Source organism: Schistocerca cancellata, chromosome 8 (genome assembly GCF_023864275.1).
Source record: "Schistocerca cancellata isolate TAMUIC-IGC-003103 chromosome 8, iqSchCanc2.1, whole genome shotgun sequence".
In the NCBI taxonomy this organism is placed as follows: domain Eukaryota; kingdom Metazoa; phylum Arthropoda; class Insecta; order Orthoptera; family Acrididae; genus Schistocerca; species Schistocerca cancellata.
This window is the reverse complement of record NC_064633.1, coordinates 330,100,480-330,122,209: the sequence shown is the minus strand read 5'-3', so window position 1 is coordinate 330,122,209 and position 21,730 is coordinate 330,100,480. Positions and strand designations below refer to the sequence as shown.

General features: G+C 40.7%; 1 protein-coding gene and 1 pseudogene across 1 annotated transcript in view; both read left to right on the top strand.

Annotated features, from left to right (window-relative positions):
- Window positions 1-20,809, top strand: part of LOC126094952 (juvenile hormone esterase-like) — a 112,615-nt gene extending 91,806 nt beyond the window's left edge. Inside the window, exons 9-10 of the mRNA XM_049909607.1 lie at window positions 10,156-10,288; window positions 20,609-20,809. Coding sequence (XP_049765564.1) covers window positions 10,156-10,288; window positions 20,609-20,756 — 281 coding nt within the window. The 3' untranslated portion in view covers window positions 20,757-20,809. The remainder of the gene's footprint in view (window positions 1-10,155; window positions 10,289-20,608) is intronic.
- Window positions 4,608-4,725, top strand: LOC126096129 (5S ribosomal RNA; annotated as a pseudogene).
- Window positions 20,810-21,730: the final 921 nt, after the last annotated feature.

Genomic DNA, 21,730 nt, shown 5'->3' with positions numbered 1-21,730 from the left:
ATTTCTCTCCAGGAACCTCTAAAATCTCGAATGTTTCTTGGCATACAGAAGAAAGAAACTGCAGTTGGAACCCGCGTCCAAAACCGTCATCCAACGAGGCAACAGAGCATCGCATTCAAAGGAGACAAGTCCGTTCTACACAGCAACTAGCTTCATCTTCTCCACTGGCGATCGTGTCAACCAGCCGCGATCACTAAATAACAAACAACGTTGCGAGACATTCCGCCTACCGTCCGTCAGTGTACAAAGTCACGTTTCTTGCCGAAAGGGTGGTCTGATGGCAGACGCAGGCGCATGTAACTTCGACGTTCTGTAGCGTCTTTGGATGACGTTTCCGGACACGGATTCCTACCCTCGATTTGTTCCTCAAGATACCCTCTACAACCCCTCGAAGTCTGTTCATAAATTTCTGGAACGCCCTGTATATTGGTTGACTCTTCTAGGAAGTACGTTTTCGGAACTTTAAAAGTGATGCAAAACGCCTCTCTTGCGGCGCCTGCCACTGGAGTTCGTTGATTATCTTCGTGATTCTTTCGTGATTACTAAATGTACCTCTCATGTAACACGCTGCTCTTCTTTGGATCGTCTCTATTTCCTTTATCAATCCTACTTGGTGCAGGTCCCATACTGACGCGCAACATTCAAGTATTTGTTGAACGAGGGTTTTGTAAGCTACCTCCTTCGCTGATGCACTACGTTTCCTGAGGATTCTCCCAATGAATCACAGTCTGGCATCGGCATTTTGTGTGATTAGTCTTATGTTGCGTGGAAATAGAGTGCGTGTCTTTAATATGGTGTCCCCATTGCCTTCTGCATCCTCGTGTCGTAGATCTTTACTGATACTTCCACCTTTTAGTGGCAATTTCCCATCCCAAGGGCAATGAGTTGTCCTGAAACTCTGTCGACTCCTCCGACCTCGAAGATGAGTCCTTATACCTAAATTCTGCAGCCACCAATGCTGATTAGTATTATTTGAAATTAAATCAGCGGCTGGCTCCGAACACGCAATGCAGGACTTTTAGATTATTTGTCAAAGACGCAACACTTTCAATCTTTCATTTTTGTCTTCTTTCTTTCTATATGTTTCTTTGCCGTATTTTCGTCAGTGATTCCGAGCAGATGTCACACGACATTTTTCAAATTCAGTCAAAGAGAATCTCTACTCAGTTTCATTATTATTATATTATTATTACGGAGGGTACCCAATACCCTCGTCGAACACGCTGAGCTATCGCGCCGGCATCCTTAGACCTTAGGTGACTTACCCCGTATCTGTGTTGCAAAAGTAAAAACAGTAGCACATACATTTCGTCTTAGCAGCTCCGAACTATCTTCTTCGCTGTATTTACGATGCAGCATGCTGTGGTACCCCAACTTCTTCCTAAAATTTAATAGAAAATCCTTTCTAGTGATGACCCCTCTTCATTTGTTTTTCTGCTCCACGCTTATTTATTTTTTACCTTTCAGTAGCCTATCCTCGAAGCGGTCGAAAGTAGAAAATATCTACCTTTCTCCGGAGAAACAATTTCGAAAGACAGTATTTAATATTTCAGCCTTGATGTAATCGTATTTCGTTTCGGTGTCATCGTAACGAGCGAGCACCTAGAAGGCAATTTTGATCCACAAAAAATAAAGCAGAAACTGAGGTCTAGTTGATGATCATTACGATAACACCTAAACGAAATATCATTACACTAGGACTCGTAGATTGTTTCTTTCTCAGACTGTACTGCACACTTCTCGCATACTTGCCCTTACAGCAGTACTGCTTACCATATGTACTTCAGCAAAAGATTCGGCCTCTTTTAATCTACAATGTCGCTTTCTCTGCTTCATGATACGCTGTATTCTCTAGTAATTACTCAGTCTTCCACAATTTAATGTGTGTGATATGTGGCCTCTAATTAATCTCAGTTTGAGCAGTTTGTTTCCTGTTACGCGTCTGATAGCGCCTAATAATTTCGTTGTCTTTCTTACTGTCTTACTACACTCTCAAATTGTGGTTCATCATTGTTGAACAACGATGTTATAATAGCTCTGTGGTTTCTTATCACTACCTCCAGTGAACAGAAAAGTTTCCATACTATCTAATTTGTTTAGCTCTTGAGTAGATACCTAACCAAGACACTCTAAAAGGTACTCTAAATGTGTGTTTCTAACAATCTGTAGTTTACAGACTAAAATATCCTCCCTGCCTCTTCCACTTGATCAAGAAGATTCTTCTTCTTTCGTTGAGCCCTACTTTGGAGTACGTTAAATCAATTAATTTTTAACGTTCTCTGTCTTTCGATTAGCCCGGTATTATTCCATTCTTCCTTATATTGCTTTCCTTTCTTCTTCAGAGATTTACATTGTTCGTTTGGTTTTGACTTTGACTTGGAACCTCTCTTTCTTGTCTGTGATTTTTTTTTTCAGTTTTATCTATGAGCATGTTTTGTGATTTAGACTTCTCTTACGTCTATCTCCGTATCATTAAACCAATTTGGTTGTTTTTTGCGGAAGCAGTCAAATATTATTATTAATCTATTTGAGTTCATTCTGAGAATGTGTCCATAAAAATCAGTTCCTCTTTTCCTCAGTGTGTCTGGAAGTTTCTCGGTAGTTCAGGAAAGGGTCTCATTTTTTACCTGAATTAGTTTGTTATTGTGGAATCTGGGGCCAAGGAATTTTCTTAATATCTTCCTTTCTTTGATCTCCAGCCGTTCAGCTGGGCCATGGTTGGTGATGGACAAAGTTTCGGTTACGTAAGGACTCTGGTTTAATTACTGTACTATGATACCTTATTTTTACATCCCATGGGAGGGACTGTTTGTTATATGTGTTTTTGGTGAATTTGAAGGCCAGTTCAACGTTACTTCTTCTAGATTCCATTGTCTCTTTCTCGAGGGCATTCCAGCTGATCCATTCTCCAAAATCTTTGAATTATTTTACGATCTCTATTTATTTGTTGTCCCACTTTAAAACATTTTGGTGGGTTTTTATGTTTGTCATTATCTTGTTCTTTTAAAGGATATTTTGAGAGCTAGTTTTTGAGCTTGTTTTTGTAGGTCTCGGGCTAGTAGGGCCATATTATCTGCAAAGGCTAGACAATTAACTTTGATACCTTTGTTTTTTTGTTCCTAGTCGAATTCTACTATGAATCTTCATATTCCACTCTCCGATTACTTTTTCTAGGGGGCAGTTAAATAGCAATGGCGAGAGTCCATCTCACTGGCATACCACAGTTTTTATCTCAAAAGGGTAGGAGGGTTCTCACATGAATTTTGGAGTACGTGTTCGTAATGGTATCTCTAATTAGGTGTATGTGTGGTTTGCTTCTTTTAATCTAGAGATGAGGGATTCTCCGGCATAATGGATCTTGTGCTTTCTGAAAGCCATGAAAGTGACAACATATGATTATGCTCTTGATTTTTGATAGGCCACGAGGTTTTTGAGATTCAGTCTTTGTTCTGGACAGAATCTTCCTTTGCTGAAACCGGCTTGGTATTTTTCAAGTTGATCGAGGTTCTGCCCTGTGTAGTGTGACTTAGGGAATATCTTATGGAACTGGTGGATGAGAGCCGGCTTCCATTCATCTGGGATTCTTTCAGTTATCCAGATGTCTTCGAAGATGTTTTGGAGAGTCTGTGGCATTTTTGTTGACATTTTTCCAAGTTTCAGCTGTGATTTGGTTCTCGCCTATAAAGTTTTTGAGATTTGAAATTACTGCATGTAATTCCTCGGTGGACGATTCAGAGTTAGGTAGGGTTGATTGTTGTTGAGGCCTTAAGGTCCGTTTTTTTTTGTGAGTTCTTCACAGTTGAGATGGTTCCTATTTTGCAGTTACCGCTGTTCTTGCGAGCAATATTTCAGTTTTTGTTTCGGAGCTGTAGGGCCGGTGGGCTGTATTTGATTAGTTCTTGTTTAACAGTCTTACGAAAGTTCTTTGTCTTGTTTTTAATTAAGTCTTCGTTGATCTGAAAGAGAAGATTCTTTTGATATTTTTGTTCATTAATCTTCTTATGTTTAAGAAGGTTTGTCTGTTTTGATAATTTTTTTGTGATTACTGCTGTTGTCACGCTTTTCTTCTTAGTTCAAGGAATCTGTCACATTCTTCTGTCCACTAGGCATGTTTTCTGGCTTTGCTTATGGGAGCTAACTGTTGGCTTTACTTATTAGTCTTTCTTTTAGTTGATCCCAGTTTTGGTTTTGCATGTCTTCAGTTCCGAGGGGAAGCTCCTAGGATTTTATTATCTTTCCTGGATCTGATTTCCTTCTTTTGTGGTTGTTGGTTCCGTCGTTCCTTTTGGGGATGATTTTGAGTTTTATTTTAGAAAAGTAGTGATCAGAATCTAGGTTGGCTCCTCGAAGAACTTTGACATTTTGTGTTTCTTTGACGAACTTCAATTCGATTGTCTCGTGATCGAGTTGGAATTCACCTAGGTGGGGGTTTCTTGGGACACATGTTTTCTGTTTCCGAGATAGCTTTTTAAAGGATATGAATTTCAGGATCATGTTGTGTGTTTGGCATAATTCTCTCATCTGATGCCATTTTGATTAGTTCTGTTACGTGCTCGGTAGCTTCCACTTTTTCTTTCTTTTTGTGTTTCTTCTCCTTTACTCTCTGGGCATACGGCCTTGCCGCAGTGGTAACACCGGTCCCCGTCAGATCACCGAAGTTAAGCGCTGCTGGGCTGGGCTAGCACTTGGATGGGTGACCAGCCAGTCTGCCGAGCGCTGTTGGCAAAACGGGGTGCACTCAGCCCTTGTGAGGCAAACTGAGGAGCCATTTGATTGAGAAGTAGCGGCTCCGGTCTTGTAAACTGACATATGGCCGGGAGAGCGGTGTGCTGTCCACATGCCCCTCCATATCCACATCCAGTGACGCCTGTGGGGTGAGGATGACACGGCGGCCGGTCGGTACCGTTGGGCCTTCCAAGGCCTGTTCGGACGGCATTGAAGTCCCCGATAGAAACGACATTGTGCTTTTCAGGATTTTTTGCATAAAATCATCGAGTATGTCCCAAAAACCGTTTCAGCCTTTCTTTGTCCTTTTTGTTGTCTTCATTTATGGGGGCTTGTGCACTAACGATGATGTATGCTTTGTCAGCAGATTTGAAGGAAATGTGGAGAGTCCTTCAGATTGTGATTCAAGATTGATAAAGGAATACAAAATATTTTTGTCTATTGCGAAGCCAGTTCCAAGCTGTGGTGTGTTTACCATAATTATTTGCCTAACTTTCCCCTCCTCCCCCATGAACCATGGACCTTGCCGTTGGTGGGGAGGCTTGCGTGCCTCAACGATACAGATAGCCGTACCGTAGGTGCAACCACAACGGAGGGGTATCTGTTGAGAGGCCAGACAAACGTGTGGTTCCTGAAGTGGGGCAGCAGCCTTTTCAGTAGTTGCAGGGGCAACAGTCTGGATAATTGCCTGATCTGGCCTTGTAACACTAACCAAAATGGCCTTGCTCTCCTGGTACTGCGAACGGCTGAAATCACGGGGAAACTACAGCTGTAATTTTTCCCGAGGGCATGCAGCTTCACTGTATGATTAAATGATGATGGCGTCCTCTTGGCTAAAATATTCCGGAGGTAAAATAGTCCCCCATTCGGATCTCCGGGCGGGGACTACTCAAGAGGATGTTGTTATCAGGAGAAAGAAAACTGGCGTTCTACGGATCGGAGCGTGGAATGTCAGATCCCTTAATCGGGCAGGTAGGTTAAAAAATTTAAAAAGGGAAATGGACAGGTTAAAGTTAGATACAGTGGGAATTAGTGAAGTTCGGTGGCACGAGGAACAAGACTTTTGGTCAGGTGAATGCAGGGTTATAAATACAAAATCAAATAGGGGTAATGCAGGAGTAGGTTTAATAATGAATAAAAAAATAGGAGTACGGGTAAGCTACTACAAACAGCATAGTGAACGTATTATTGTGGCCAAGATAGACACGAAGCCCACGCCTAATACAGTAATACAAGTTTATGTGCCAACTAGCTCTGCAGATGATGAAGAAATTTATGAAATGTATGGTAAGATAAAAGAAATTATTCAGGTAGTGAAGGGAGACGAAAATTTAATAGTCATGAGTGACTGGAATTCAAGAGTAGGAAAAGGGAGAGAAGGAAACATAGTAGGTGAATATGGATTGGGGCTAAGAAATGAAAGAGGAAGCCGCCTGGTAGAATTTTGGGCAGAGCATAACTTAATCGTAGCTAACACTTGGTTTAAGAATCATGAAAGAAGGTTGTATACATGGAAGAACCCCGGAGATACTAGAAGGTATCAGATAGATTTATAATGGTAAGACAGAGATTTAGGAACCAGGTTTTAAATTGTAAGACATTTCCAGGGTCAGATGTGGACTCTGACCACAATCTATTACTTATGAACTGTAATTGAAACTGAAGAAATTGAAAAAGGTGGGAATTTAAGGAGATGGGACCTGGATAAACTGAAAGAACCAGAGGTTGTACAGAGTTTTAGGGAGAGCATAAGGGAACGATTGACAGGAATGGGGGAAAGAATACAGTAGAAGAAGAATGGGTAGCTTTGAGAGATGAAATAAGGAAGGCAGCAGAGGATCAAATAGGTAAAAAGACGAGGGCTAGTAGAAACCCTTGGGTAACAGAAGAAATATTGAATTTAATTGATGAAAGGAGAAAATATAAAAATGCAGTAAATGAAGCAGGCAAAAAGGAATACAAACGTCTCAAAAATGATATCGACAGGCAGTGCAAAATGGCTAAGCAGGGATGGTTAGAGGACAAATGTAAGGATGTAGAGGTTTATCTCACTAGGGGTAAGATAGATACTGCCTACAGGAAAATTAAAAGAGACCTTTGGAGAAAAGAGAACCACTCAGATGGAAACCCCGTTCTAAGCAAAGAAGGGAAAGCAGAAAGGTGGAAGGAGTATATAGAGGGTCTATACAGGGGCGATGTACTTGAGTACAATATTATGGAAATGGAAGAGGATGTAGATGAAGATGAAATGGGAGATCCGATACTGCGTGAAGAGTTTGACAGAGCACTGAAAGACCTGAGTCGAAACAAGGCCCCCGGAGTAGACAACATTCCATTGGAACTACTGACGGCCTTGGGAGAGCCAGTCCTGACAAAACTCTACCATCTGGTGAGCAAGATGTATGAAACAGGCGAAATACCCTCAGACTTCAAGAAGAATATAATAATACCAATCCCAAAGAAAGCAGTTGTTGACAGATGTGAAAATTGCCGAACTATCAGTTTAATAAGTCACAGCTACAAAATTCCTAACGCGAATTCTTTACAGACGAATGGAAAAACTGATAGAAGCCGACCTCTGGGAAGATTAGTTTGGATTCCGTAGAAATGTTGGAACACGTGAGGCAATACTGACCCTACGACTCATCTTAGAAGAAAGATTAAGGAAAGGCAAACCTACGTTTCTAGCATTTGTAGACTTAGAGAAAGCTTTTGACAATGCTGATTGGAATACTCTCTTTCAAATTCTGAAGGTGGCAGGGGTAAAATGCAGGGAGCGAAAGGCTATTTACAATTTGTACAAAAACCAGATGGCAGTTATTAGAGTTGAGGGACATCAAAGGGAAGCAGTGGTTGCGAAGGGAGTGAGACAGGGTTGTAGCCTATCCCCAGTGTTATTCAATCTGTATATTGAGCAAGCAATAAAGGAAACAAAAGAAAAGTTCGGAGTAGGTATTAAAATCCATGGAGAAGAAATAAAAACTTTGAGGTTTGCCGATGACATTGTAATTCGTCAGAGACAGCAAAGGACTTAGAAGAACAGTTGAACGGTATGGATAGCGTCTTGAAAGGAGGATATAAGATGAACATCAACAAAAGCAAAACGAGGACAATGGAATGTAGTCGAATTAAGTCGGGTGATGCTGAGGGAATTAGATTAGAAAATGAGACACTTAAAGTAGTAAAGGAGTTTTGCTATTTGGGGAGCAAAATAACTGATGATGGTTGAAGTAGAGAGGATATAAAATGTAGACTGGCAATGGCAAGGAAAGCGTTTCTGAAGAAGAAAAATTTGTTAACATCGAGTATAGATTTAAATGTCAGGAAGTCGTTTCTGAAAGTATTTGTATGGAATGTAGCCATGTATGGAAGTGAAACGTGGACGATAAATAGTTTAGACAAGAAGAGAATAGAAGCTTTCGAAATGTGGTGCTACAGAAGAATGCTGAATATTAGATGGGTAGATCACATAACTAATGAGGGGGTATTGAACAGAATTGGGGAGAAGAGGAGCTTGTGGCACAACTTGACTAGAAGAAGGGATCGGTTGGTAGGATATGTTCTGAGACATCGAATGATCACCAATTTAGTATTGGAGGGCAGCGTGGAGAGTAAAAATCGTAGAGGGAGACCAAGAGGTGAATACACTAAGCAGATTCAGAAGGATGTAGGTTGCAGTAGTTACTGGGAGATGAAGAAGCTTGCACAGGATAGAGTAGCATGGAGAGCTGCATCAAACCAGTCTCAGGACTGAAGACCACAACAACAACAACTTTCCCCTTGTATATTCTGAAGCCTCCAGAATCAAAATTGTTTTTATCATAAATCTGATTTATTGTAGGGCCGTTATGAGAATCTTGTGATTCTTGAAAGTGTATGTAAGATGTTCTAATTTTCCAGTTTCTAGAAGAGAATTTTCGCACAAAGTACCTAAGTAACTTCATCTTGCTTGAGGTTCCAAGACTCTCCGACTCGTCTCTGTGTAATGCTGCAGACTCCACAGAATCCGCTTCTTTGCTTTTACGCACTTTGATGCAGTGGATTGTCCACCTGGGGTAATTTTTTTTCACGTCAAACTCTTCCATGACTGACAATATCATGTATAGGGTTGTTCTGATTGTTATAGGCTCTAGTTTACGACCACTGTTGTTAACCCTAGAGGTATTTTTCAGCCACCCTTAACCTGGGGAACAGAGACTTACAACAGGCCACCCAGTCTGAGGACAGTCGCCTCTGGATTTCGATTTCTGTTGGTCCGTGAGTGGTATTTTATTTCCCACCTATCCTGCGTATCTGCAGAGCCTTTACCTGTTCGCCACCTGGGGATGCGCCCGGTAGGGGAACAGAACAACCCCCCCCCCCCCCGCCCTCGGATCAAGACCGGAATGATTCTTTCGAAAGGGTACGGCCTCTTTCTTTCTCCATCCTTCCCTAATCCGAGCTTGTGCTCCGTCTATAATGACCTCATTGTCGACGGGACGTTAAAAACTCCTACGGATGAAGAACATTATATGTTATATTTTTCAATGTTTCTGTAAAGTGTCCGTCGCTTCGATGCTTTAATTAGGTGACGAAAGATATATCCTTTTACTGTGTTATGTTCTATATTTAACGCCTGTCTTCACCCAGATTACCTGGCATTTTGACTCTACTTATATTTCATCAATCAGTGTTGAGTTTTTCATGTAAATGAATACTTCGCAACTGTTGGTATCTCTCCACCTTACCGACGTATATTGCATTTGAAATTTACGATTTCGCTCCAAATTATGTCTAGTTTTAGTCACTTTCTGTACGAGCTATTGCATCGGCTTTAGCACTATTCACAAGTGAAAGTAGTTGTGTGACTTTATCCCGTACGCTTCTGTGAAAAATCTAGAGGACTCACTATTGACCAAGTGCCTCACCAAACGTATCTGTAAGCAGCAGTTGCACGTGACACCGTATCATTTTTTCTTGCACATCTAGCGGTAGCTGTTGCCCCTGCAGGTCGTATCACCTTTTGTAAGCGTAATGTAACATTATTCCTGCCACAAGAGTTAGAGATGTCGATTTTACCTTTCTTTAGCTGTGGGTAACATACTCTGCGTCAGTAATCGAATCATCCTCCTTGGTACTTATTCAGCCAATAAGAAACAACTACGTTGCGGTTCCATCCGTTACCGACTGCAGCTTTAACACGATTTAAGTTGTTAACTGAACTAGGTGGTTTAAGAGTTCGTCTCAGCTAAAGTAATTGTTGTACATTCCACTACGTTTGCAGCAGCGACACTAAAAATGCGCCTCAAACTACCTGAGGCGAAAATATACTTTTCGTCAAAAGTACTACATAGTTGCCTAACTCTTGTAGTACTGTTGACGAAAAGTATATTTACGCCTCGTATAGCTTGAGACATTCCTAACTATGTCTGATGTACAAATACTTTGCAGGTATGGTTCATGCAGGGGAACTTCTGTATCTGTTTCCGACCAACTCATCGGGACCAATCACGAATCCTAACTCCAACGACGGGAAGGTGGCAAGTCAGTTGGCAACACTGTGGACCAATTTCCCCAAATACGGGTAAGTCCCATCAATAATGATTCTGATTACTTTATTTTATCTGGTAATATGCCCTGAAGCATCAATTACTTGAAAAGAGCGTCAGTCAGTCGCATTTATAACGTTACCCCGAACAAGTCGTAAAGGCTATGTCAAATACTCCAGAATAATCACAAATAATAATGCTTGGACACTGAAAACAAAACGTTGGCTATTGCAATAGCCATTGATGCGGTCAGATCTTGTAGAAGACAGTCCGACAGTCAATTGCGAACTGGTGTTTGTATTAACAACTTGCATTGAATGGAAGTCATCAACTGTCTTTGCTGAACTGAATGTGTGATACATCCTAGAGAGAGGGGGTAACATCCACACAAGTAATTTTATTCACTCGCGTGTCTCAGGACCTAGGTCCAACATTATTTTTCCTTGGTTGACACCACGTTGGAGCCTTACGTGTAAGGTGCTTTAAGTGCAGCTGTTTCGTGTAGGTGGCTGGCAGACAGCGTGTATAATGAAGTGTTTGTGCTGTTGATCGAGTTGAAAGAGAAGGAAGAGGTCGCAAGATGGCGTTGGCACGTAACTTTCTCATCTGAAATGGCACAAACGGCACCAAACAGCGTAACAACCCCATTGAGTGGCGAATTTGCCTCAGGACCTCGAAGTAAAATGTGGTGATCAGGAATTTTTCTTCTTACAAAGCAGATCAAATAATCCATCGCCCTGGATTCGAAATAGCCACCACCGAGTCGTATGCCGAAACAATGACGCGCGTAAGCGATCTCGGCTACAAAGGTAGGGATATTTCGCAGATCCACCCCACTACACACACACACACACACACACACACACACACACACACACTCTGCATGAGCCTGGTAACAAAGCAACAAAATTTTCTATATTACATTAGCCACGAAAATGAGTAAACCCAGAAATCAGAATAATGTTCATCCATAATCCATCCAGCGTCTCCTATTTATCAAATTGTCAATATCTGATCGTTTCTGACCTAAATCTATCATCAGTGACGAACACTATGTCGCAAGGACAGGCTCTGAAATTTAGGGGCACTTATGGCTGAACTGTAACTGCAGTGTGCGTAACTCTGCCAACATATAGTGGGACTCACCAAATACCTCGCGCCCTGCCAGGTACAGTCGTCGCCCGAGTGAAAGATTGTTGATAGTAGATTGAGAATTCGCGCAACGGTGCACAATCGGCTAAAGCTGCGCCCGACATGGGTACAACATGTCCCTGAAAAAACGCAAGTTCAGTCACTCTTCTTTCAGGGACAATAAATTGTTTAACCATAAGATACAAAGATAAGTTAGTGCAGTCGGAAGAGGAATTAATTAATTGACATCAGATGTGATACAGACACCTGAAATGCGGACGAAAATGAAGATAAAATAAAACCTAAATTAGGACATACGGTTTATTACTGTGACAGAGAGAAAAGAGGAAATTAAGGTCTAGGTATGATTCCAAAGCTGAAAATTAAAATTACTAATAATGAAGTACTTTCAGCCAAGATAGCAAGACTTGTTTCAAAAGAAAACAAAAGAGATTCCATGTAAATTATTCAAGTGCTTCCACGAAGGTGTTTACATTCTCACCAGGAAATGAGAGCCAAGATGGGAAATTCCATTATGAGTTGAAAATTGAAACTTAATAAGAAAGTAGGATATATATTAAATAGCGACTACTCTATTGAAAACTTTATATATATTACAGTCGATAGAGGTAATAAGTTCGTAAAATTTGCAAAGAAGAGCATATCTGTCGTTACCACTTCTTCGACAAGAAAACATGTAGAAACTGACCAAGATCGAGACAAAATGGAATTGAACTGAAATTATATTTTATCAAACAATAAAGTAATTGTGCAGAATGTGACAATCTTAAACCATTTTACAGATTTAAGTGATCTGAAAAACAAAAGCTCCAGAACAAAAATAAATACGAAATCTAGTATGAATCAGCGTTATCAGCTACCAACTCAGAAATGAATATTAAGAAAATTTGTTTAAAGATCAAAATGTATAGCAGATTAAAGAAAATGTAAGTTTTACAGGTGCAGATGAATGTGCATGTTATTTTAACAAAGGTACTTATGTAGACACAAAAAGATGTTACAGATACGTAAAAAGCCCAAATACAAAAAATTCAAGTGTAACACGGCAGCAATGAAAGAGACGAGAATTTCAAGGAAATAATCAGAAAATCAGAAATTACTGTTGGCAACACATCACATTTCTTGAGTTAAGGTAGCAGATGGAGCTGTAGCTACCAACAGAGAATTAGTATTAGTTTTCTAATACTTCTTTAAACATGTGTAGTTTAAGAGACGAATCTAAAACATAGACAACAACTGATACAACATTGCGATGATGTATTGGCATCCAGTTAAAATGAGGAAAGTGGAGCAATATAAGAGGAACGGACTAAATTCTATCTGGAGAAGAATGAATTTCCTGCAAATTGCATAAGTGCTGGATTTTGTTGTTTTTAATTTTACTTCGAAAGACGTGAAATAGTATAGACCTATCAAACATCTGTCCATACTGTACACTGCCTTGAGAAATAAGAAATTTAACCAACCTATATTAGTATGTTTAAGAACATGTGCATCAGTTATTAGGTGCGACTGATCGATGGAGGATTTCGAGAACGGAGAGCTTTAATCAGCTGCCCTTAAACCAAATGTACATTGGAGGTTTGTGGACGATACTTTCATAGTGTGGCCTCATAGGGAAGATAAATTGATGGAGTTTCTTCGCCACGTCAGCTCCATTTATAGCAACATTCGGTTCATCCTCAAAGTAGGTAAGGATGGTTGTCTGTCTTTCTTGGATGTCTTGGTTAGACGAAAAAATGATGGCTATCTACTGTAAGTCGACTCACACTGATTTGAATTTGCAAGCGGTAAGTTATCACCAGTTGCAAATTGTAAGCAGGCTTAAAACACCCATACACAAACCTCATTCTGTCTCAGATCTCGATAGCTTGACCAAAAAGCTCACCCAACCAATGACAGTGTTTAGAAAAAAAAGTGGGTATTCCACCCAACAGATTAACAGGAGAATCTCATTTAAAATCAATGATCAGGAAGTGGATAAAAAGGAGAACACTCCAGCAAAATCTTTGGCTTTTCTTCCTTTTGTGGGCTACATTTCGTGTAAAATATCAAGAACCCTCTACAAATTTCAAGTGAAAGTGGTTTCCCGTCCACCTTCTTAGACCTCAGATCTTTTGGTATCGGTGAAGGACGACTTGTTGTTGCGGAAGGCCGGAATTTACAAAATATTTCGTCAGTGTGGTGTAGCTTACATAGGACAGACCACACGCATTGTGAACGTTGCATTCACCTCTTGCAAGTCCTCTATTGACGAACACTATTTCCACTGGACATTCAATGAAGTACGATAGAACTATGATTCTGACCACAGCAACAACTTTTCGGGACTCCATTATTAAAGAATCCTTGGAAATACGCCTGGTGGAAAATCTGATGAACCAAAATTTGTTTGACCAGTGATCATGCCCTTTCGACGCCAGATAATTTGCTCCGTTTCCTCGTTACGACAACGACTGCACTGTTTTCCACGTCCCTCCGACATGCTTTATATACCCTCCACTGCTAGCGCCGACACAGCCCTCTGTGAGGTGGTTACTGCACGTTAACGTCGAACATAGGCGGTGATCACATCAATGTAAAAAAATGTAAATGTCGTGTGACTAGGGCCTCCCGTCGGGTAGACCGTTCTCCAGGTGCAAGTCTTTCGATTTGACGCCACTTCGGCGACTTGCGCGTCGATAAAATGATGATGATTAGGACAACACAACACCCAATCCCTGAGCAGAGAAAATCTCCGACCCAGCTGGGAATCGAACCCGGGCTGTCACGCTGACCACTCAGCTACTGGGGGCAGAGTGACTGGACCATATACATATATCATCAAAACCTTTCTCACCAATCAGAGGGGAAGTTTCCAGATCCTTAATCTGGAGAAACTAAGAAAGAAAATATGCTAATTAAGTACATCTAAAGCGCCCTCGTTTAGTTGATACCGTTGTGTTCTCTGTCTTTACTGCAAATGAAATTCAACAAGGAATGTAAGTACTTATTACTGCAAGTTGGAAAGTTACCCCGAGAATCAATTATAACAAATATTAAAACAATTTATGATCAAAATATCAGGAAAAAACAATAGAAATTAACAGCTCAGTAATAGAAACAGTTGTTGAATTTTTCCATTTGGGGCAGCTGAAGATAAAGCTGGAGATAAAGAAATAAGTAAAAGAATAAATATGGTCTGGAGTGCATGTCACACTAATCACGGTGTTCAAAACTATGATTACGATGTATTGCATCTGAAAAACAGAAAGATAATCAGAAAGTATTATCAGTTTTGAGACATGGCAATGAGATATCGATTTTGAACTGAAGGATGCTATACATGCAATGGAGACGTACATTTTTTTAGGGTTAAATCCATTTCAGAACCTTGGGCAACTCAAAATTTTAAAACGAATGATTCTTTTTTTTCTGTATTTAATCCTATCAGCCGATTTCAGCAGGTGGCCATTATCAGCCGCTCCAAAAACTAAATTTGTTTGTACTTCAGTGTGTTGTGACTCAATGAAAGCTGTAAGAGTACCATGATGACTGGCGTCATATCATCACAGTAACTCCAGATACATCCAGTGCTTCTCCCATAATGAGACCATATTTGAAGAATTCTTTCATTCACTATCGTACATACAGCGCTATGTGAATAAAGGACAAAATTCTCAGTACTAATGTTAAATCGAAGATTTATTTATTGACTCTCGCACAGCTTTGCTGTGTCAAGGCATGGCATAAATACATCCTGAGAGCTCAGTTGAATCAAAGACCGTGTGTTCGTCCACACAGAGTTTAAAATGCACAAACATGGCATACCGGTCTCCCAATAGCAGAAATAATTCCAATATGGACTGTGATTAACGTATCAGTACAGCGCAGATGACTTACGATGGTGGTGCCAATAACGTCCATAAGAAGTGAATGAGTAACATCATATAAAGCTGCCCTCCATCAAGGAAACTGGAAGGAATACCGTGAGCAGCAACATGCCTTCTGGGGTCATTCCAAACATGCACCACAGAAGTGATGTCTAGAGATTACGTTCGACATTTCAAGCACTGAAGTATTCAGTCTTGTAAATATTCGTCAACTAGACGAACACTGTGTGGTCTAAAGTTTGTCGACTTGTAGAAACGTTTTCTATAGAGTGTTGTATAGTTTCAGTGTATTTATGGAACAGCATCATGGGTCCACCAAAAGTTGGTGTAAGGAAAATTTACTTGCAGATACACAGTTTCGGTCAAGCGACAATCTTTGTGGCATGGGTTTACACCACATCAGTTTTAAGACATGTTCCTTGGTGTCAAATACGTAGTTGTTCGTTGGCAACAGCGTTTGTTCCAACACATGTGCATCCATTATCTTAAGCATTTTCCAGCAGTCCTCAAGTGCAGAAAGCTGTGCAGTAACACAACCACGTTTATGACACGACTTTGTCCAGATGGTACGCTTAGCGCTGTAGTAGACTGTCGATTTTTGTACTACGTGACTGCAGAAAAAAGTGTAATAGATGCATGTATATATAACAGATCCTGCAACTAAAACAATTACCCGTTTGACCCCTAGCAACCTTCTTTAAGCTGGATGTGCACTTAAGGTGTGGCTAGCTGCCTGGAAATAAAAATCCATTACTATTGTGTTTGGTGTTTCCGCAATGCCATCATTTTGTAGAAATGGTGCTGCAGCCTTACCCTTTGAATCACAGTTTTCTCAATAGAAGGTGAAATGTTCTATGTTCTGACATTGTACGACCCACTGGGCCGGATGGATCACTACGTCATCCTCGGCAAATGGCGTCATTGGATACAGAATGTAGAGGCATGTGTTGAGTACATAGCTCTCCTGGTTATTGTCAGGCTTACTAAACTTCGAACCTCTACTGAACAGTCGAGTTGCTCCTTAGTTGGCGTCAAGTGGTTTGAGTGCACACTGTACAAGTGTTCCCATCAAGGAAAACTCCTTGTCAGTACCAGGAGTCGAACCCAGATCCTTTGTATGACAGTCAGCTGCACTGACTACTCAGTATGAAGCACTTTTAAATGTGCTATATACAAAAAGCAGAGTGTATGTGTGTATGTCTGGGATCTCCTTCCAAACCTCTGGATCGATTTCGACCAAAACAGAAACAGCAGTTATTATGAGTATCAGCAATGTGGAGTTCATAACGTTCTAGCTCCAATATGAGCAGACATGTGGGCAACAATGTTTTTCTCCATCCCCTGATGTAGGGGATACCCTGCACAACAGGCATGTTATATGGGAAGAGAATAGGCCTGCTGAATCAACCTGCTTTGCAGGGCAGCATACATGTCAAGAGCAAACCTCCAGGTTGTCCTGCATGACAGGTGTGTTGTGTTGGAGTAGTAGCAGCCTGCCTTATCAGCCTCCTTACATAGAAGCCTGTGTGTTGGTTCAAATGGCTCTGATCACTATGCGACTTAACTTTTGAGGTCATCAGTCGCCTAGAACTTAGAACTAATTAAACCTAACTAACCTAAGGACATCACACACATCCATGCCCGAGGCAGGATTCGAACCTGCGACCATAGCGGTCGCTCGGCTCCAGACTGTAGCGCCTAGAACCGCATGGTCACTCTGGCCGGCAGAAGTCTGTGTGTCACGGGTAAATAAATGATTTTCTAGCCCCTGATATATAGCCTACCCCACATGACAAATGTGATGTAGAAGTAGCATTGGCCTTCTTTATTGAACTGTATTGCAGGGGATACATATGCCAATGAGAACGGCTTTGTGCAAGTTGAGATGGTTAGGGGAGGGAATGGACAGAGTGAGGGGGAGGAGAAAATGGGCAGAGGAGGAGATGCATAAGGCAGGTGGACTGTGTAATGGGGTACTGGGGAGGTGGAAAAGGAAGACGGGAAGGCAAAGTTGAAAAGAGAGGGGGAACATAAGATATGATCAGAGGTGGGTGGGGTGAACATACAGTCTGCAGTGAGGATGAAGAAGTGCGACAAAGAGAGGGGGAGATAAAATCAAGATACATGGACAGTAAGGAGGAGGAGATAGACAGGTAGAGGTGGGAGAATGAGGTGGCAGCCTCAGCATGAACTAAGTGCTGTAGAGCTATGCTGCCAATCTACAGTAAACATACTTTCATTGCTTTGCTCACACATTCTTTTCACATATGATTGATGGATGACAATGAGCACAGACTTATACATCACAACATGACTGTTTTGTTAACTAAATAAACTCATGTGAAAGGGACACATTAGTAGGTTAACCTTAGTCCCACGTACATGTTAGAAGCCCTTTACAAACAGGTCCCACTGTGACTGGGGGTTAGCAATACATTGCCACAATTGCAAACCATCTTCAGAAAGGTTTCTGCATATAATTCTCAACATATCAGTATTTCAGTGTATTAATACAAGCAGATCGTAATACTATGGAAGCGCATTCCTGTTACTTTGGACGGATAATATCAAATTTCAATCATAGATTCTTGCCGACTCTCCTGAACATTGAACCTATGATCAAAAATCATTGTCACTATGTACGACTCCAGAACGACATGCATTTGACGACCTAGCGACTTCAATCACTCAACTATCTCTGTAGCTGTCACTGCCCCTCCATCAATGTTTGTATGGGAATATGATGCTACTATTCCATGTTTCATATCCAAGATGACTTCCCTTATTCCCACAGTACCTAATGGATTGTACTAGCAATCAGTTATCTTCTAAGTACGATTAACACACGCTGAACGTAGCACTACTGATATGTGTGCAGAAATTTTTTGCAGCAGTGCCTGAGAATGACGAATCAACTTTGTTGTCAATTTCTATACATTTTCTCGAACTATCAGTTATTCCTTATGTTGTGGAAAGCGCCAAAGAAACTGGTATAGGCATGCATGTTCAAATACAGAGATACGTAAACAATCAGAATATGGCACTGTGGTCGGCAACGCCTATACAATACAACAAGTGTCTGGAGAAGTTGTCAGATCGGTTACTGCTGCTACAATGGCAGGTTATCAAGATTTAAGTGAGTTTCAACGTGGTTTTATAGTTGGCACATGAGTGATGTGACACAGCATCTAAGAGGTAGTGATGAAGTGGAGATTTTCCGGTAGGACCATTTCACTGACTTTGTTGCGGCTGGAAAAAGATCCTACAAGAACGGGACCAATGACAACTAAAGAGAATCGTTCAAAGTGACAGAAGTGCAACCCTTCCACAAAGAAAGATTTCAATGCTGAGCCATCAACAAGTATCAGCGTGCGAACCATTCAACGAAATATCATCGATATTGGCTTTCAGAGCCGAAGGCCCACTCGTGTACCCTTGATGACTGCACGGCACAAAGCTTTACACTTCGCCTGGACCTGTCAACACCGACATTCGACTGTTGATGACTGGAAACATGTTGCGTGGTCGGCCGAGTCTCGTTTCAAATTATATCGAACAGATCGATGTGTAAGGGTATGGAGACAACTTCATGAATCCATGGAACCTGCATGTCAGCAGGGCACTGTTCAAGCTGGTGGAGGCTCTGCAATCACGTGGGACGTGTGCAGTTGGAGTGATGTTGGATCCCTGATGCATCTGTATACGATATTGACAGGTGACACCTACATAAGCATCCTGTCTGATTACCTGCATCCATCCATGTCCATTTTGCGTTTCGATGGACTTCGCCAATTCCAGCAGGATAATGAGACACTCCACACATCCACAATTGCTACAGAGTGGCTCCAGCTACACACTTGTCAGCTTAAGGGGCTCCGGAAAGGCTCAAAATCATGAAAAGTTCAATTTTTACTTTTTTGCGTTTTCTGAATCTGCAGACCATTACCTTTTAATAGATATATAATTTATTCAATTCCGAAGACTACAACTATTTTTAAATTTTCTTTGAAATGTGTTCTACATGGGCGTGACCCACTGTGGCGCTGTTAAACTGCTGTCAAATGGTGTTATTACTAACGTCCGTGTTCATCAGGTACATTTTAGTGATGTGAGATAAAGTATGTGTTGTGGCTAACCTGTGATGGTTCAATATAATCGCTGGTGTGATTGTCGATTGTTTCATGTTTATTTACTCTGTCATTATCTCAAAAAAATTCGTAATTAATTATGTTTCTTGAGTCTCTGTTTTGTTGAAGTATAATAATGAGTAAAAGTAAAGTTGCTGTTGCGACTTTCAATGATGGCAACATTGTAAGGTGCAAGGTATTTAGAAATATGGGAATGAAGATAGGTTCTAACATGGTACGAGCGATGCTTGCTTTAGACAAGGAACGCCTTCGGGCTGCAGACAGGGCTGTAAAGAGTCTAGAAATACAAGCAAGAGTAAACAGGAGGAGGAACAAGAGGAAGCTGGAGGAGGAGTTTGCAGAGGATGAAGATAATCCATCCTATGGACCTGGAATGCACTAAAAAGTGAATCCAATCTTTGTCGCTCGATTCCCAAAACTTTTGTTTTCTCATACTAATTACATGTTTTCTAAGGATCTTCCAAACATATTTGTTTCAAACTTTCAGTAAATGTTACACAGTACCTTCTGCATAATTTAACACAACCTTTTTCCAAAAAACTGTATATTTTTGAACATATAAATAAAAAATTGCAAAAAAATGATGTGAATTTTCATTACAATTGAAAAAAATCATATTTAATAACTGAACTAAAATTTTGTAAAATCCCTGTGTTAAGTTGTAGCCCATATTCCAATAAATAATCTGTAAAAAGTTCAACTTCCTACCTCAAATACTTTGTGAGGAAAGATGTAATTTATAAGCGTTACTTTAACATTGCAAGTATAGGGCGTTCCGGAGCCCCTTAAACACTTCCGCTGACCACCAAACTGTGATGCCTTGCAACGTGCTGTTCATAAGAGATCTCCACTCCTGGTACTCTTACGCATTTATGGACAGCACTCCAGGATTCATGGTGTCAACTCCCTCCAGTACTACTTCACACATTAGTCAAGGCCATGCAACGTCGTGTTGAGGCATTTCTGCGTACTCGCGTGGGCCCACACGATATTGGGCAGATGTAACAGTTTCTTTCTCTCTTCAATGTATTTTGCTGTATGTAAAAAGTATATTTTCAAATCCCACACACATAAAAGTTAATTGCATATATTAAAGTTATTATAAAGCAACGTTCCAGTAACTGTTGGTTATACTTCCTGTAAGTACACAGGCTAGATCACAGGCCGGTCTTTCATTTTCCAGGGATCCAGCGCCGTCTGGAAGTCCAGTGGTGTGGGAAAAGTTGACGGAGAATGCTTCCAACTATCTGGATATGGAATTGGAATTTGTGACACGTCAAGACTTGCTTAAGGAACGGATGGATTTCTGGAGGAGTATACTATCTTCTTGATGATATGTATGTTGTAATACTCTTTGTCATACAATACACAGTGCAAAATAAACTTTCATCTGCTTAATTTATAAAACGGTATATCCTTACAATATCAGCCTTAATTCCATTTAAGGTTCTTACTTACAGTTTATCTTTGAAAATATTGCACACTACTATACTCAATGAAGAGCACAAACATCTCTCTGATTTTTTATGTAGTTACCTTTGTTACATCTGCAGTCGCCCATACAAAAATCGCATAGCTATTTAAGTAATTGTGCTATAATAAATGTTTATAGAAATCAATGTTTCCCTTACAAAAATGTAAAGTTACACATTTAACATCACACTGGCTCTGCTACAAGGTTTTAGAACACGTTATACCTCCTAGTGAGAGAATCACTGATTGATATATGATTATAGAAGATACGAAGAACTCAAATGGACAGGGAAACGAATTTTCGTATGCACAGCTGTAGAACCACCTTTCTGAAACAAAAAGAAGTGGACGAATAGAAATTTAATGCAGTGTAAGATGGGAGAGGAGGAAACTTATGAGGCTACTTTACCAACTTGGTGGCATTAGGAAGACCGCCATCTTCCAACAACTCGCAATTTTTAAATGGAATGAGGGACTTGTGATATATCGAATAGACAGAGAACTGCAAGAGAAAAACAACTGAGTTTTTCGTTTGAGCGTAGTGTCGCTCATTCCAGAATTACTTAACATTTGTACAGAACTAAGCAACAGCTGGTAATAACACAAGAAGGTGTGCCCCATGTCTTACACAGGACATTGTCAAGTTGTTGTTATCCACTGCACCCATTCCTCATGAACCTAACCAACACATGTACTGAAATGTGAGCTCAAGCGTAGAGTGAACTCAAGCATCCCTGGCGTGTGCAAAGTTTATCTGCACTAAATACACAGTGGTCTTCACTTGTCCCCACTGAGAGATATCTAATGGTCTTAAATCTGGGGAACGTGACAT